Genomic DNA, 18,659 nt, shown 5'->3' with positions numbered 1-18,659 from the left:
GTACAGAAGCAGTAATTGTATCGGAATCGGGAAAATATTGGAATCGTCCTATCACTAATATATATATATATATATATATATATATATATATATATATATATATATATATATATGAGACAGACAGACGCAAAGAGAGAAAGAGAAACAAATTAAAAGGGAGAGGCGGATAATAAAATTGTCTATTCAAATAAAACAGTAACAGCAAAAACAGCTAGTTCATGGTATATGACGCGAGGTTGTTCTGACCAATAAAAATCCCTTCTAATTATAAATGTATAAGCTGTCTCCAGTAAGAAAATTATCGTCAGGTTGAGGTGACTTTATGGTGCTTGTTAGTGTCTGATGATAGGCCGTATTATAGCAAACCATAAATACATCGATAGTGACAGAAACAATTGCTTAATAATATATGGTTAATATATATATAGGTACTTTCTTGAATGGACATAATTCCCAGTGGAGAATAAAGAAGTAAAAACTATATATTGAGTTTGAACAGAGATGGTATAATAAAATATTGGGGGTTCTGGATATGACCTTAAACTATATCCAATGGTGAGGCCCCAGCTTGCGAGCTCTTGGGAGTGTGGAGCCACACTTTAATTGCCATTACTCCCAGGTCCACTCTGACCCGCAGTGGTAGTACCTGTTAGGGTCCCTACTATGGGTTAAATAGAAACTGACTTGCAAAAAACAAATATATTCTATTAACAATTTTTCAAAATCACCGGATTCGGCATTAAATAACCTGAAAAGGGTTGATATGCCATAAAAGAATCAATCAACCAAAATATTGGGGTCTGCGTTCGCGCCTGACCTCTATAGAATGGCTCCTGGATATGACCTTAAACTATATCCATTGGTGAGGCTCTAGCTTGTGGGCTTTGGGGAGTGTGGAGCCACCCTTTAATTGCCATTGCTCCCAGGTCCACTCTGACCCGGAGTGGTAGTACCTGTTAGGGTCCCAACTATGGGTTAAATAGAAACCGAATTGAAAACAACAAATATGTTCTATTAATTTTTTTTCTTCTTCAAAATCTTTGGATTTGGCATTAAATAACCTGAAAAGGGTTGATATGCCGTAAAACAAAAACAACCAACCAACCAATCTATAGAATGGAATTATACCACAAAGTTTTTTTTTTTTAATATAGTTCTACTTCAGAAATTTGTAATGAGCGTGTTTAAATTTGCACAGGTGTGGTATAATGCAAGTATGGAGTCTGCCTTGCTGTGTAGAATAGATTTTTTTTCAACCAACATTTAGATTTAGTCTTGGACTACGGCAGTATTTTTACACACATTGCCTACGATGGGTGTGCCTTTTTTGACATCACATAAAATCACGTCTTGGTTCTTTGAAAAGGAATTCTATTATCAAAAAAAAAACAATACAAATAAAATCAAACATGGGGTTCCTGCATGGGCTTCATCCATTGATGCAGTTAGGGCAAAGAAGACTTCCATAATCCTGAAATACCATTTTTGCAGTTGTTTGTAATAGAAAACTTGGTGTTACAAAAATTAACAAGCGTAGCCTAAGGGTTAAGAAAAAAAAAATTGTTTGTGAGTAACATCGAAACAAATTTAGATGGCTGAAATTGTGTGACCAATATTTAAATAATTTATGAATAAAAAAAAATAGAAGGGGTAAACCTATTTGATATATATGTTCTGTCTGTCTTTAAGTAACAAATTTTTTTTGCATTAAATATCAAAGTTACTTAAAGTCATTTAGTTTAACTTTTATTGTCATGAATTAATTAAATATTCGTCATATCCTAATTCAGTCGTCTCATTTGCTTTTGACAGCATTTCCCCACAAAAACGCATCTTACTTTAACTACATTTTAACAAAAAGATAAAAAAGAAATACTATCTATATGTCGCATCATTTTATAATTTTTAAATAAATAAAACAGTTAAATAACAAGGTAGATCAAATAGGCCAAAATAAAACACCAGACATGCGTTATGACGATGGTTTTCTTTCTGTGTGTCTGTCTCTCTCTCTCATATATATATATATATATATATATATATATATATATATATATATATATATATATATTTGTGATGGGACGATTGCAATATTTTCCCGATTCCGATACAATTACCGCTTCTGTACTAAATTTCCGATCCCGATACAATAAACGATTCCGATTCTTCCTAAATCTTTAAATATTTAATTATAAAATTGATATATTTACCCGATCACCATAAAACCACAGCGTATATTTTCTCAAACGTAAAAATACACTTGTCGGAGGTTATCTATAGATTTTACATCGGCGGGACTCGGCGTTGTTCAGGTGTGTAGAGGTGCATGGGGAATATCCGATGGAGAGGGGTGTTAAAAAAAGTGGCGAAGGTGGCTGGGCGTGGGAAGGTTGTGTGAAACAAAAACTACAGTGAGCAGCCCAGAGGGAGATGTTGGAGGATGTCCAAGCACCAGCAGGCAGCCCGGGTAGAAGAAGTTCATAACAAGATAGTGGTATTAGCCACGAGCGGGGTCAAGACAACAGTAGACAGTTTTGGGTGGAGAGAGACGCTAAGAAAAAATAGTAGTACGTAGGCTCGAACCCGTAATGTGAAGGAAGGAAAAAAAAATGTAACGTCTTAGTCGATGCGTCCATGGCGCAAGCGGAAGCGGAGAGCGTTGAAAGTAAACGTAGTAAATCGGAAGTAGACGATGATATTGTTTTTCATCGCGGGGCATAAAATTACAATGCCTAATAAAAAGCTCTTGAAGTTGCTGATAGATCACTACAGGATCTGCGTAATTGCAACTGCTTGATGGGAATTGTGACTGAAGTGCTTTCGCATGATTTTAGGCAATTGTTGACAGTTATTCCCATGGAAACTCAGGCAAATGATTTGAAAACAAGTTTGAAAATCTTCTGTACTGTGGAAACATACCAAACATTTAAAAGTTTCTGCAAATATGAGGACAGATTTACATGGTGATTAAGCGTCTTGGCAATTTGCTTATACTTTTTTAAAACTTTTTAAGTATATATATATATATGTATATGTGTGTACGTATTTATGTATGTACATGTGGGGTAGAGAGGGCTCCCGTAAGCCGTGGTGAAGGTAACCTTTCTAAGAGAAGCAAATCTCTAATTTAAAAAAAAACATGAAGCGGAAGACCAGTACCCGCATTAAGCTGGTATGCAGTTTAATTTGTTGCTGGCTATCTTGCTCTTGCTTGTTGCTGGATCTCAACATTTTGAACCGAGAGAGAGACTTAGCTGTCATACAAAGCTAAGACTCTGTAACATCATCTGCGTATAGATACTCCCTCAGACATTTTTTAAGGAATAGAGATAGGAAGAGAGATAGAGAGAGGGGAAGAGGTGAGTTATAGACACGTTGGCCGGAAGTAAAAGATCAGCTGATTTGATTGCGTGTGAGTCATATGATCAGGTTAGCTGAATCGTTGAGATTTGATTTGGACACAGAAGACAACGGACGGCTTCCCGTTGTCTCCTCCTCTTCACTGGGGGGGGTACGAACGCTTACGTGTGTAGAAGAAGAACACACACACAGGCGGATTTCACTTCCACCTTCTGCAGGACATCTGGAGAAAGTGAAATAAACTATAGAACTAATTCCTTGTCTTGGAGTGATTGAATCTTCATCAAAAAACAGGTATCAAGTCTTCCTCCAGGAGAAGAAATTCCAGATGGTCCAACATCGAAGAAGCAGAGGTAGGTTCTGAAAATACATGTCACTCACACACGATTCCCTTTATGATACAACAATGATATATAATATAACACGTCATCTCTTCTAATCCATTATTAGAGATGACGCAACAAACACACTCGACCCTTTATTATAGAGCAACAACGTAACATTTGGACTGGACTCATGGATTTTAAATGTCTGAGGGAGTGGCACTCGTCTGACAAGACGTTGCAATCATCATGTATATGTGTACGTATGTATGTATGTGTGTACGTATTTATGCATGGGTGTATCCGTATGTATGTATGTGTATGGGTGTGTGCATATATATGTATATATATATATGTGTGTGTACATATATATGTGTGTGTATCTGTGTATGTGTGTGTACATATATATGTATGTGTATCTGTGTATGTATGTGTGTACATATATATGTATGTGTATATGTATGTGTGTACATATATATGTATGTGTATATGTATGTGTGTACATATATATGTGTGTGTATCTGTGTATGTATGTGTGTACATATATATGTATGTGTATCTGTGTATGTATGTGTATATGTATGTATATATGTATGTGTGTGTGTCTCTCTCTCTATATATAATGTGTTCGTATATATATATAGGTGTGTGTGTATATATGTATGTGCGTGTGTATGTGTGTATATATATATATATATATATATATATATATATATATATGTGTGTGTGTGTGGGTGTATCAACTACTGCCCTAAGAGGTAAATAACAAGTCTATATTTAATCTTATAAGTTAGGCATTGGTAAAATGGTAAAAAATAGTCGATATATGCCTTACTCACAATTCTACAGCTAATTAATAAATCAATAGTGAAATGATTGATATTATTATTTATTTATTTATTTATTTAGACTCTAAGAATTCCACTTCTACACTTAATCAGTTAACGGTCTGAATACATGTATACTTTTAATTAGAATAAATGTTCCTTACTTCCGTAAAAAAGCCATGAATTAGAAACTCTACGTTTACGATCAACACCAACGTTTGACTCTCATGATATAATACTGCAAATTAAGCTTGTAGTATAAACAGAGCTAAATGTAATCTACTTAGAAATATATTCATGAAGACAGCACATTTAAGACGTTCTTAGACGTGAGAAGCTACACATGGTGCGACCTAGGATACAATAAAATAACTACATTTTTTTTAATATCTGAAGCTGCATAAACAGTGCTCCTCTTTTTGCCGTTCTAATCAATTCCCTGCCAATTATCTTGTCCAATTCACAGTCTTCCTTTTTCTTCTCTTTCCCACATGCGTCTATTGGAACAGTTTGTAATAAATTCCCTTATGAGCTAAGTGGTTTCGGGGCAGCTCAAAAGTGGTTTGCAGATTATTTACGATGGTACATGCAAGCTAGTGCGGCCACAGTTACCGTCAATTAGAATACATAACTACTATATATCAGAAATATATAAATAATATTCTTCCCTTTATCTTGTAAATGTCGGTCATTTGCTGCGAGGACTACAGAATAAAAGAAGAGCAGCTAAACTACGACGCTGCTTCCAATAATCTTAATCTCCATATTCTACTCCTGCAAAAAGGTTTCATGAAAACGACGATTCCCTTCAAGGTGATTTACCTTTTACCACAGATCTCAGTTGAAACCTGAGACCAGACAAGACGAATTGTCTTTATTTAAGCAATATTAATTACGAGATTACCGGATTTCTGAATATCATTTGAAGCACTTATCATTGTTGATATTCCTTACGTTCTAGTATTTTCGATAGAATTCTGGCAATAGTTCTTGTGCTAACAAAAAATCAAGAAATAAATGAAATTCAATGCAATATTGTTGGAATTCTTAGTTTTCACTTCAAGCAAATGGTACAACGGAAGTTGATATTGTCCAACACAAGCACATAAGTGAAAGTACAAGCGTAACCTCTCTCTCTCTAATATATATATATATATATATATATATATATATATATATATATATATATATATGGCAGCCGAGTTTTTAATTACTTCAATTTTTTTATGCAAAACTTATCTTTCTTTTAATAATATTATTGGAATTCTCTCCCCTTTTCCTTGTACCTATTTTTAAATTATCCTGGAGTTCTGGCTTTTGGATTATTTTGGACCACCTTCCGCGATTCCCTTCCGCTATTTACGCGATTCCCTTGGAATTTACTTGTGCGAATGGAAATTGAACTAACTTTCTTGAATTTGCATTTATGCATTTTACCGTCATTGGATACTTTTGTAAGAAAAATCCGATCCTGTATTTTTCTAAATCACATTCTTCTTCATCCTATGTCCTCTGCTTCACTTCTTATGATTTTTTTTTGTTTTGACTTGTAGTTTCATCAAATACTTTTGTAAGCAAAAAAAGATCCTGTATTTTTCTAAATCACATCCTCTGATGAGAAGAAAATATTCTGTCGGCACTCAGCGGATTAAGGACTATCAACTTATTTAGTGTATATATATATAAAGTTTATGCGTACAATAAGTTACTTAATAGTGTTATATATTCTTATCATCGAGTTCTCACTCGGGTTATCATCCTGGGGCGCCATTTTGAATTCATTGAGGGGGACCAAATTGAGCTTTCGTTACATTTGAATATGTTATATAGAGTTCTTCATTTAGGGGCACATTTTACGTTTTCTATATAACATAAGAAAGATTCCGTGTGATTGTCTCTAATATAAATGGTTGTGTGTTTGATTATCATAAAGGGAATCGTGTGTGTGACATGTAATTTCTGAACCTACCTCTGTTTCTTTTCGCTGTTGAACCATCTGGCAATTTCTCATCCTGGACGGAGACTTGATACCTGTTTGACGAAGATTTATCACTCCAAGACGATGAAATGGTTTTATAGTTTTTTATTTCACTTTCCCCAGAGGTTCTGCAGAAGTGGAAGTGAAATCGCTTGTGTGGGCTCTTCTTCACACACGTCAGCGTTAGTCTCCCCCTCCCCAGTTAAGAGGAGGGAGACCACGGAAAACGTCCGTCTTCTTCAAAGCTCAAATCAAATCTCACAGATCTAGCCAACCACGTCACACATACGTAATTTGGTCAGCTGACCTTTGGTTCTGGTAAACGTGTCTACCTCCACGTTTACTCACCTCTCTCTCTCTCTCCCTCCCTCTCTCTCTCCCTCTCTCCCTCTCCATTCTCTTATAGAGACACAGAGAGAGAAAACAGAAAGAGTAAGAAAGCCAGAGAGGGGGGGGAGAGATGCTCGTTAACAATAGATAATAGTTTGGATTAATCACATTTTGCTTTCGAATTATTCAAGTACCTGTCTGAAACTTGAATATTCTTTTTTGTAGATAGCAATCTACTTATATGGTTAATTTTGTGATTCTCTCTCTCACACTCTCTGTGCCTGTTCCTCTACATATATGTGCCTGTTTCTGTGTGCACATGTTTGTGTGTATATATGCATATATCGATGTATACATATAACTATACAAACATATGGATGTTAAATTTATATACATCGGGAAGGACTTTCCCATACAGAATTTGTATGGACACTAGATGACGTTGAATAGTTCTGTCATTTGCTATATTTCCACTACTATTCTTATTTTTGATGGTCTTTCTCACAAGATGTCTATATATGTAATACCAAGCATGTTTAACGTAATTATTGCCGAACTTGGTAAACTTTATTGAGAAATCGCGACTCTGACATTTCGAAACGAACATTTTATTTGACCAACGGAATTATATTGTTATCTTCCAACTGTTATTATATTTTTCTCTTAATGTTTCGTTGTCTGTTTTATTATTTAAGGCTTGCTGTGTGTCTTTATTCCTCTTTGAATGTTCTATTCTTTTCATCTTTTTCTTTAATTTAATGTATTAATCAGGGTTCGCATTTGCTATATCGTTTGTCATTTTTTATTGTTTTTCGTTGCTAGGTTCGAATATAATTTGGCTTTCACAGTTTTTTATGCGCATGTTTAAAATTATTTCTGTTCAGGATTAATTTACATTATATATATATATATATATATATATATATATATATTCTTTCTGTAAATAGAGTCACATCTTGCTAAGATGGGCAGACCGTTTCAATAATAGTAGATATCATCACGCAAGAAAAATTAAAATGTAAAACATAAAAACATCCAATACCTTTTCACATTTTGAGGAGAGAAAAAGTGTAACAACTGACAAGGAACAAAAATGAAGGTTAGTATTTTTTTTGCCTATTGCCAGTCTGGAACCTTTTTTTTAATATTTACACCTTCATTTTTCTTGGCTGATGATATCTAATATGTTTAAAACGGTCTGCACATTGTAGCAAGTTAGGACTTTATTTATATAAATAAAAGAAAAAAAAATATGTAAATGGCTATCTTTGATTGAGCACTAAACGAGCGTTGTTTAAATTAAATTATTTTCAATTTTTGGAGATCTTCCTTCCCGAAAGATATATATATATATATATATATATATATATATATATATATATATATATATATATAATAAATTTATGCATGTTTAGATAAAAATGGAGCAAACTAAGTTATTTGTTTATTTATATCCCCCTTTTTAATGCAAGGCCTTGGTGTGCACATTTTCTTTACAAAATAAAATACCAGAACAATATTTGAAGAAATATTTGTTGCGTTTGTGATTTGAAACTGGTGCCTTTGTTATATTGCCGGACGAGAAATATAATCTTGACACATCACAGACACAAATATGTTTGTAAATATTTTATTGGTATTTTATGTACCATTTAAGTATTCACTCCGAGAAATTACTGAAATAAAGTCGAAACGGTGATAAATATTCAATTTGTTTGTCCCAATTTTCCATTTCTTTATACCGTCTGAATATTATTTCTCTAATTTTGATCACATACGCACATATAAACATACACACACACGCACACCAATATATATATATATATATATATATGTATATATATGTGTGTGTATATATATATATATATATATATATATATATATTTCATTAAGTAGAATAGACGTTTTTTCTCAATTCTATTTTCGATCCTTTCCAACTTACAAATAACAATCTTTACCCCTGGTTTAAACTGGCTAATGCAATTACCATGTTTATAATAAGTCCGAGTACTTTCAACTCCTCCAATATTCATCGTGAGGGATTAATTAATCTAACTGTTTTTGAACCATTTCTAAATTGTTTTTTATTGGTTAAATTGTTTTGTTTTTTTCCTTTTTTTTCCATTTGTTAATTTATCCCTGACATCTATATATATATATATATATATATATATATATATATATATATATATATTATAAGGAGATTAGAACAATAGTCTAAAGAGCTGAGTGTATTTTAATGTAACAGTGAAATTACTAGTTTAATTAAAATACAGGAAATAGAAAGTGCTCGTTGTAATTTAGATATATAATAAGCTCGAATGTTAAATGTCCTAGAGCTAATTCAATATTAAGTAATGTGATTGATAATTTAAAATTTAAAAATCAAATTATAATTAAATTAGAAATCCGTTTCATAAGAAGGAACAATACGATTGATTTTGTTATTGTTCCTTCTTATGAAACGGATTTTTAATTTAATTATAATTTGATTTTTAAATTTTAAATTATCAATCACATTACTTAATATATATATATATATATATATATATATATATATATACACGCTAAATGAATAATCAAAAAAGTATGTATATATATATATGCTAAATGAATAATCAAAAAAGTATATATATATTCAACAAGCTTTATACTGATTTATATGTCATATTGTATATTTTGCACATATTTTTAATGTTCAATCTTATCTTCAATAACTAAATACATACACAATTAACACCTTATGTATTCTGATATTTTTACAGGCGAGGGGTCTATGTGGACTGGTTGGTGGACATATGATGGCATCTCAGGTAAGGTTTTATAATTGAATATATTCACGTTTTAATTCATTTTTACAGAGACTAGTCATGAAATCTATAGCATACAGAGCAAAAATTGCTGTATTGACATCTACGTCTTAAACTATTGATTATATTTTAAAAAAATCATAAGAACTAATGTATTTTTAATTTTATTTATAATATTAATTGCTGATATATGCAGTTTATTGTTCAGCAAACGGTACATAACATTGGAATTATTTTAGATTATTAAACTTTGTTTTTACTAATAGTGCTAGTCGACATAATGTATGAGCGAGGTTCATATAAAAATTGTAGATTGGCATATTGACTTGAATGCATTTGGTGTTTTAGTGACTATAAAAGTCTTATAGTGATGAATAGAGACATCTTAAAATCAATCGCGTTGACGATAAAGTGATGGTTTACTGTTATCAGCTCCCTGAGAAAATACCCGTTAGTCTTGCTGATAGTTTATGTGGAGTGTCGTTGTTTAAGTAGAAATTTATTATCGATACTAATAGTTATATTAAAAGAATAGACTACGCTCTCTAACTTTCAGTAATGTAGCTTGATGGATGAAATATTTGTTTCATGATAATTTTGTTTGCACAAAGAATGTTAGAACATAAGCTATATACGTGACGGATGTAGATCATCCGATTTATGTCTTGGTCACGTTGAGTTGATGACATAATACATTTTAGATTTACATGTAGGGATGTAGTTTCGTAAGTCTGTAACAAGAGTTTACAATGCGAGGTCGAAAAAGACCGTGACCGAATCGTGGTGGCCTAAAACAGGGGTGTGGATAATTAGAATGTAGAACTTAATGCGAGCGGGAAATTTTTCAATGGGGAAGCATCGGAGAATAAAGGTTGTAAATACAAGCAATACTTCTGTTGTAAGAGCCCTCATATGCCAGTTTCTCTAAGGATCTGTCAACGCATGATTCACCATATAGAAGGAATGTTTTCTCTATTCTTCGATGTGCCCGTCTTTTTATTTTTGTTATGTGGACACGCACACATACACAAAAATAGACTGTTATAAATATACACATAACTAGTGACAATCATACGAAATACGTGAACCCAAGTAGACGACACGTCAATAGTAGAAACTCGGTTATACACGTGTTATATACAAGTCATATAGAATCACAGTAACTATACGCCCTGACTGTCTATATAACAAGGGTTCACGATGACACAACATTAGGGAAACAAACTCTCCTGTAGGTATATATGAGAGCCTTAAAATGCATTTTTATGCTAAGGTTCTGTGTAAAATTATGATGTATAAAATATAAAATTGTTCTTAGAGATTTAAACGGCTTATAGAGAAAGGCTTTAGTACTTGAAAATAAACGCATTAACAATGAATCGTTGGTTAAACAAAAGAAGACGCAACCAGCATAGGGTCTAAAAAACGAACATCTGGAAGTGAAACGCGTTTTAGATAAAGCGCTGTTGCATATGGAATCGTGTCAACCAAGAACGTGATAATATGCAACACCTTTTTATAAGTTAAATTAAAATAGAAATCAAGTGAATTGTCTTATAAAATATTAATTATTACAGTGAGATAATATTTTCAGGACGAACCTGATATTAGATTGCCCAAATTGTGTGATGTTTTTTTTATAACTTTTAATCACCATTAAAATATATTTCAAATGGCATTTTCAATAAGCAAAATATATGGTGATTCATAATAGCACAGTTTGCCAGTTGCATTTCATTTCCTCTAATACTATGATACATTATTGAAAATCCATGGAATTAGGAAAGTAATATATTTCTTCTTCAATATATATATATATAGTTTCAAATCGCAAATTCTTGACTTGAATATATTTTAATGTATATTTTAATCCACAGAATTAAACTTTAATCATTACAGGACCCACAAAATAAAACGTATTTGCGATAGAAAAGTTTCTATTTGGAAACTGGTACGGGTATTACCAAAGCTTTAAAACTTTGTACGATTATCTCAAGGGAACGAGTTAAGTAATCAAAAAATTATACACGTTTAAGATCGCTATGCTTCAAATAAAACTCCACAAATATAAAGTCAGAACGACGGACGAAATCGCTAATAAGAATAAACTGTGTTTACGATAAAGCGGTGTTTCAACCTGAAACGGGACACAAATCTAAAGCCAGAACGATAAATATATTTGCTTATAGAGATGTTGTAAAACGCCTAAAAAAATGATACGTGTTTACTATGCAACGAAGTGTTAAAACTTAAACATACAAAACTTGAAGTAAAACCAAAAACAACATAACTTTTTATAGTGACATCAGGAAACATTTGAAACCATTACCTTTTATGATAAGATGCTGTGTCAACTGAAACGTGGCAAACCTAAACTGAAACCCAACTTTCTAAATTTCTATATATCATAAAATTGAGTTTGTCTCTATTAAACTACTCCATCAATTGTATTTTTTACATATGTGAAAATTTATATATGGCGTATTCAGAGATGCATGACAAAATCTATCTCATATTGTTCAAAAAAATAATTTCTCCGGGGAAACATTCTCTACATATACGCAAATATATATTTACCAAATTAACGGCGTTAATTCTCAAGTTTCTTACGGATGTATCGTTAGCTCAGATGGTAGCAGAAACCGGTATAGTATTAAATGCTATGGTTTCGATCTTACCTAATAGCAGTTTCGTCAGATTTTCTAAAATCTGTAAATCACTACTACATAATGGATAAAATATAATCAATAGAGGAACTACACAATAACAAATGTAAGACTACGTAAATTAAAATATTATATTTAAACGTATTTTACGACTACGAAACTCTAATGGCGTACTAACGCTTATAGAAACGGATAAACGCACCAATAACTAAAATATTTTAAGGCAGCCGTGTTGTGAACTAAATTCTACCAACGCACGTCAGATAAACGGCTGCAGTCTATTAGATTTTTATCAGTAATGACCTAACGATTTAATACGGGGGGGGGCAATACAAAATAGTATGTGTAGAATTTAACATGCTTTGTAATTAAGAAGATGCTTAAAACTTGAACCCAACCGGATGTTGATTATTTAGGTTGTATCTACTGAAAAGTTTATTTAACATGAGCAGTTATACTTCTCACGTACACACAATTGGCCCAAAGAAAATTACATAACATGCTGATTATTAAAAATAAAATAATCGTTCATTTAAGACAAGCCACTTGTCCGGGATCTATATGTTCTCGAGAAGAGGAATTGGTCACACACTATTTAAGATATATTAAGAAAAGTGAGGACATGTTGGAACTACAAAGCCATGAGCTCACATATCTTGAGGGATTGATGACTAATGCATTCAAGAAGATGGCAGGTCTTAGCAATGAGAACAAATGAAGGTTCTGCCACAGAGAATTGGAAAGTATGAGTGATCGAGTAGCAAGTTGCAAGGTTCTTGTAGGAGACGACTACTACACAGCAAGACATGATGGAGTATGTATGTACCTCACCTGTACTATCTGTAAAAGAAAACAGACATCCAGTGTAGCAGCAAGTCCTGGAAACATCAACCTAAAAGAACGGTTGGAATACGACAATATATTACGACAATGTAATCCATACATCTACCTTCCTTGTAAATGCTGCTCTAAAACCTTGCATAGTTATATGGAATAAGTCCGAGAGAGTGGTTGAAGTGCGTGTCCCTATTGCTGGAGATCTGATCAGAGCTGAAAGGAAGAAACAGACCAAATATCAACGCCTCATGTATATGAAAGGAACTGGAATCTTATAAAGATATCAATCATACCAGTTATTATAGGCGCCACAGGGCTTTTGAAGAAGAACCTGAAGTCCTACGTAACTAATATTCCTGGTGAACCAAGTGCAAAAGAGATCCAGACAATTGCACTTAAGGAAACAGCACAGATATTAAAAAGATCTCTCGGTTGGTGTCATTAAAAAACAAGGTAATGCTGACTGCTGGTTTGGCTGCTCCATACCCAGCAATACAATCTTCAAAGAAATACATTTTTTACGAAGTCTCTTAAACTGAAGTAACTTCCATAGCTTAAACGTAAAATAACTGTCATAGCTCTAATACATAGGCATACTTCCGGTTTTAAACGATATTGTTGTCGGCTACAATTAATAAGTAATTAATTAAATATAAAATGATTTAAATTAAAATAAATTAGATGAATCAGCACGAAAAATACTTCTAATTAGAACAACTAAACCGATTACAACAAATAGTTAAGTGTTAGTACATTATAACTTGTTTGTAATTAAAGGAATGTTTTAAACTTTAATTTAACAGACTGTTAAATATTCAGCCGGTATCAACCGAAAAGTTAATTTGACACAGACAGTTATAGTTGACCGTACACACTACAGACCGAAAGATAATGACATGAAATGGTGACTATAACAACCAAGATGAGGAAGTCAGTCCGACAATCTAAATAAATGAAAACACCTCATCTAAAAAAAAAAAAAAAAAAAAAAAAATACAGACTATTCGGTAGGATTGAATGGCGACGACTGGAAAAGCGTCATGTGAAACTAGCAAGACTCGGTAACCATCTAAGTGACTATAACAACCAAGATGAGGAAGTCAGTCCGACAATCTCAATAAATAAAATGGTTGATTAACAAAAATAAAATATTCGTTGATTGAATACATCCCATCTGTTCGGGATTCCTTTATCTGGATGATTGGCAAAAATATAATTACTGATTTAAAACACCTAAAACTAGAAATATACAACCCGACCAAAAATACAATGCAATGAGAGACTGAATCTATTAAATGCTATGAGCCACAGTGGTTGTTTGAAGATACACATATGGGCTAATAATTGTTATATAATAGCAAACTTGATATCGGCATGGATTTCGGAGTTTTGTTACCGAGAAAGAAAAGACGTCTTATTCCGGATAGTGCGTCTTTTTAGTTCTACATAGCATATCCTATTTCATGCTTGACGACGAAGTCCCGCAGTGGGTTTACACATTGGTATATAATTGTAATCAAATTTGAAAAAAAAAAAAATAAGTCGAATTTCGAGCCGTGTGTCTTTTCTCCACAAAACATAACAACCATAGTCTTACACCGCCGCATATATATATCTACTATTATATAAAAGTCACTTTTGTGTGTGAGAGAGATTCCTCATACATACCGAAACCTCTGATCCTATCTTTTGCAAATTTAATAGAAAGCTGACTGGCAGTGTTCCCACATATGTTTTGGACATGAGTTAACCTGATAAGCATCGAAAATCGAGAAAATAATTTTGAAAATAGCTGTTCGCTCATATAGATTTTTTTTTTTTCAATGGGGAATATTTTACGTTAAACCGGTCAAGGGGAAAAATTCTGCAAAACATTACTTAAAAAAAAAAAGAGATATAACTTAGAGCATGACCGGGTGTACCCTCTCATTTTTTTAAAAACTGTTTCTTATTAATGAGTTAAATTTACGATAAAAGGAGTTACCATTTAAAATCGCCGCAAATCATGTCCTCGGTTTCATATTTTAAAACAAACATTAATCAGAAGTGACATTTCGAGGGCATTCATCATCAAGCACAAATATTAGCTGACGTGTGCTGTTAGCAAGCACACACGGACTTTGATACACAGCATTATCATTATTATTTTATTATGTTTTTTTGGGTTTTTTCAAGTTATGCCTCGTAATATATAATAATTAATAGAATTTGATTCTATAATAATACACACGCTATCTGCATTAATTTAAATATCATGTCTAAGCCTTCTGTACGATCGGACAACACCGGGTTTCCAGCTATATAATTATATTTTCATTTATTTAGTTGTCATTCTCATGAGCACAGTAAAACAATGCCAACGTTGAACTCAGACCAACACAAAAATACATAGCCAAAAAAAAAAAAAAACTTAAAGTTTATCAAGATTATATGGCAGCAATGTTTTCAAACTCAAGCGTTAGAAATTTAATAATTACCGCCTAAGGTTCTTATAGAAATGCCGGGAGAAACTAAAATATATATAGTTGTGAAAGTCCGTTTATTTCCTACGCATTCTTTCTATAATAAGCGCCAACTATTTTTCTCGACGTAGCTAAACTTATCTAATGGAATTATTCCGTTATTCCGGCAGCTTTGAAAGCTCCTCAAAATACATCGGCAATTCACTTTGATGTCTACTAGGCGGGGTTGTCGTTTGAAACTAAGTGAAGCAGAAAACGCAAGTGCATTAAAATATTTAGCGGGCATTTTTCTCTAGGAAGGCTGAGGAGTATTGATGACGTTCTGCTGTGTCGTTTGATTTATTATACGTATAGTACTTTTAGTGAAGATGTTAATACTTAAACACCCACACACACACAAACATATATATATATATATAGAGAGAGAGAGAGAGTGTGTGTGTGTGTGCGCGCGTTTTCCTTAAAACAAATATACGTTTATAATGCTATAAAGCTATCTTAAAACTACAATGATTTATTCAGCTCAATGAACATGGATTTACACTTTCAGGGCGTATGCAATTTTATTAAATATTACTAACACCATAGGAATATACATTTTGTTGTAATTACTGCGTTTTACATGAAAATTTTCTGAGGATTTGTGTTCCCTATGCCATACAATGAAACACGTGTAAGACACAGTACTTTAAACAATATCTATATTTTACACGTGTAAGGCGCAGCAATATATATATATATATATATATATATATATACTAGCAGGCCCGCCGGTATTGCCTCGTCTTAAATTCGCTTAAATATGATTTTAATTCGTAAAATACGCTTAAATGTGATAATTTAATAAATGCAGATTTCGTATTTATTATTCGGGGTGCCACCGGCACACGGATAATCGGATGTGTGGGTTGAGAAAAAAAAAACGTAGTAGGCAAACAGGCTCGAACCGCGAAGGATAAAAACAACGTTAAAAAACGTGGCGTCTTTGTGGTTGCGTCGATAGCCAAACCGGAAGTGGCGAAGGTTTAAATTAAGATTAGTCAATCGAAAAGAGGGGATGACTTTCGAAAATATGTGCGAAAAAAAGCTACCCTTTCTTGTAGAAAAGTGCCCAGTTGAGGATGAAGATATTAATGTTTTTAGCCAATGTTTCCATATTTGTCGACCAAATGGCTGAGCTTTAAAACAATACTGATCTCGTAAAAAAATCCGTCCCCTCTGGCGAATGTTTTAGACAGACATATCGCATTCATTCATTCATACATACATAAATACATACAAACAGACAAACAGACAAGTGAGATTTATACAATAAACTAGCCTGAATGCTCGGCGTTCCCGGGCGTTTAGTCGTGTGTATTGAGCGAAAATGTGGTAGCAGGAAGGCAGCCTCGAACCAGTACCGAGAAGGACGAAGAGAACCTGTAAAAAAAACTTTGCCGTTATGTCAATCGCCAAATCAGAAGCGGTAATGGTTAAAATTTAGGCTATTCAATCGAAAAGATGGGGTAACTTTCGAAAATATCGTCGAAAAAACCGACCCGTTATTGTGGAAAAGTTCACAGTTGTGGAAGGCACTAATGTTTTTAGTCACTTTTTCGATAATTGTCGTCCGAAGGGTCGAGATTTACAGCGATACTGATCATGTAAAGATCCATTCCTTTGGAAGATTTTAGGCAGACATAAAAACATACATACAGAGATACATTTTAACATGTAAGATTTATACAATAGACTAGCCTAGGTACCCGGCGTTGCCAGGGTGCTTTGAGGTGTATGTTGAGCAAAAAAAAAAAAAAAAGAAGAAAGGTAATAGCAGGCAGGCTCGAACCCGAAACTCATTTAAACAGACGGCTGAGATTTATATAATAGACTAGCCTGGGTGTTTGGAGGTGCGTGTTGAGCCCCCCCCCCCCACAAAAAAAAAGTTGTTGTAGGCAGTCAGGCTCGAACCTGTGACGCGAAGGAGCAAAAGAACGTGAAAAAAAATCCTGACATATTTGCTATTGCACTCCTCGTGCAAATCAGAAGTGAGAAATATTTAAATTAAAGCTAGCTAATTGAAAACAAGACGATGGCTGTAGAAAACTCGGCGAAAACAGCGACCCCTCCCTGTAGAAATGTGCATACTTGCGGGCGAAGCAATGAATGTTTTTAAGCTAATTGTTCGTTATGTGTTGTCCAAAGTGTCGGGCTTCCGATCTTGTGAAAATCCGTCGTTTCTGTCGAAAGTGTTAGACAAACATACAAAGATACATAGATTCAAACTAAAGAGGAGTTCGGTAACACATTTTGTAAACACATATATATACGCATACATAAATATATATATAGTATGTTGGTTTCGTTTGCTATACCATTTTACGCAGATATTACACAAGTATGAATCATGTAGAACGTCTCCATGAATATAATTACACATAATAGTTAAAGATTATCATCCAATCAGCAAAACGAAAAAAGAAAACTAATAGGGAATGGTAATGTTGTGACCCTTTGGCTGTGATCACAGCGCAGTATCTGGTTAACTGTGGCAAGCATTGCTAAGGGTCAAAACAGTGTTGTTATAATTATTATTATTGACTCACATGGAGCTTTCACACAAGTCAACAAACGATCTAATTGGAAACCTGTGGTGTTCTTTGGAAGCTGAGTGACAACACGTCTCCCCAGACGGTCAGCTCTCTCCACCTCCTTTGATATCATTTGCAAATGAATTTGCATCGTCGCAACAGCCGCTTACCATTGATTTCTCGCTGGTAGTGCCCATTGGTTTATACTGGAATTTGAGTGGCACTCCACTTCCCCAAGGCCCCAGTTTTCTTTGCGCTTGTCCAGGCGAGGTCTGGTTGGCGCTCGCTCCTCGGCCTTTCAGTCCTTATTGACCCTTCTCGGCCCTTTGGTATCACTTTTTTATTGGGGGGGGACGGTTATGAAACAATGGGGGGATGCATGATGGGGGGTAGAACTTGTAGATATGCAGTTTTCGTGTTCTTCGAGTAACGGCGGGTCGCTAGATCAATTATTATGATTAGAAAAATAAAATATTAGATTAGGAAAACGTGA

General features: G+C 33.7%; 1 protein-coding gene across 1 annotated transcript in view; it reads left to right on the top strand.

The window, feature by feature from the left end:
* LOC145266525 (carbonic anhydrase-related protein 10-like) overlaps window positions 1-18,659 on the top strand; it is an 892,910-nt gene that overhangs the window by 100,714 nt on the left and 773,537 nt on the right. The window contains exon 2 of the mRNA XM_080122280.1: window positions 9,584-9,631. Coding sequence (XP_079978406.1) covers window positions 9,595-9,631 — 37 coding nt within the window. The 5' untranslated portion in view covers window positions 9,584-9,594. The remainder of the gene's footprint in view (window positions 1-9,583; window positions 9,632-18,659) is intronic.

The sequence above is a fragment of the Euprymna scolopes genome, chromosome 41 (assembly GCF_053919585.1).
Source record: "Euprymna scolopes isolate OS-2025 chromosome 41, ASM5391958v1, whole genome shotgun sequence".
NCBI lineage: Eukaryota > Metazoa > Mollusca > Cephalopoda > Sepiida > Sepiolidae > Euprymna > Euprymna scolopes.
This window is presented reverse-complemented; position numbering and strand designations above follow the sequence as displayed.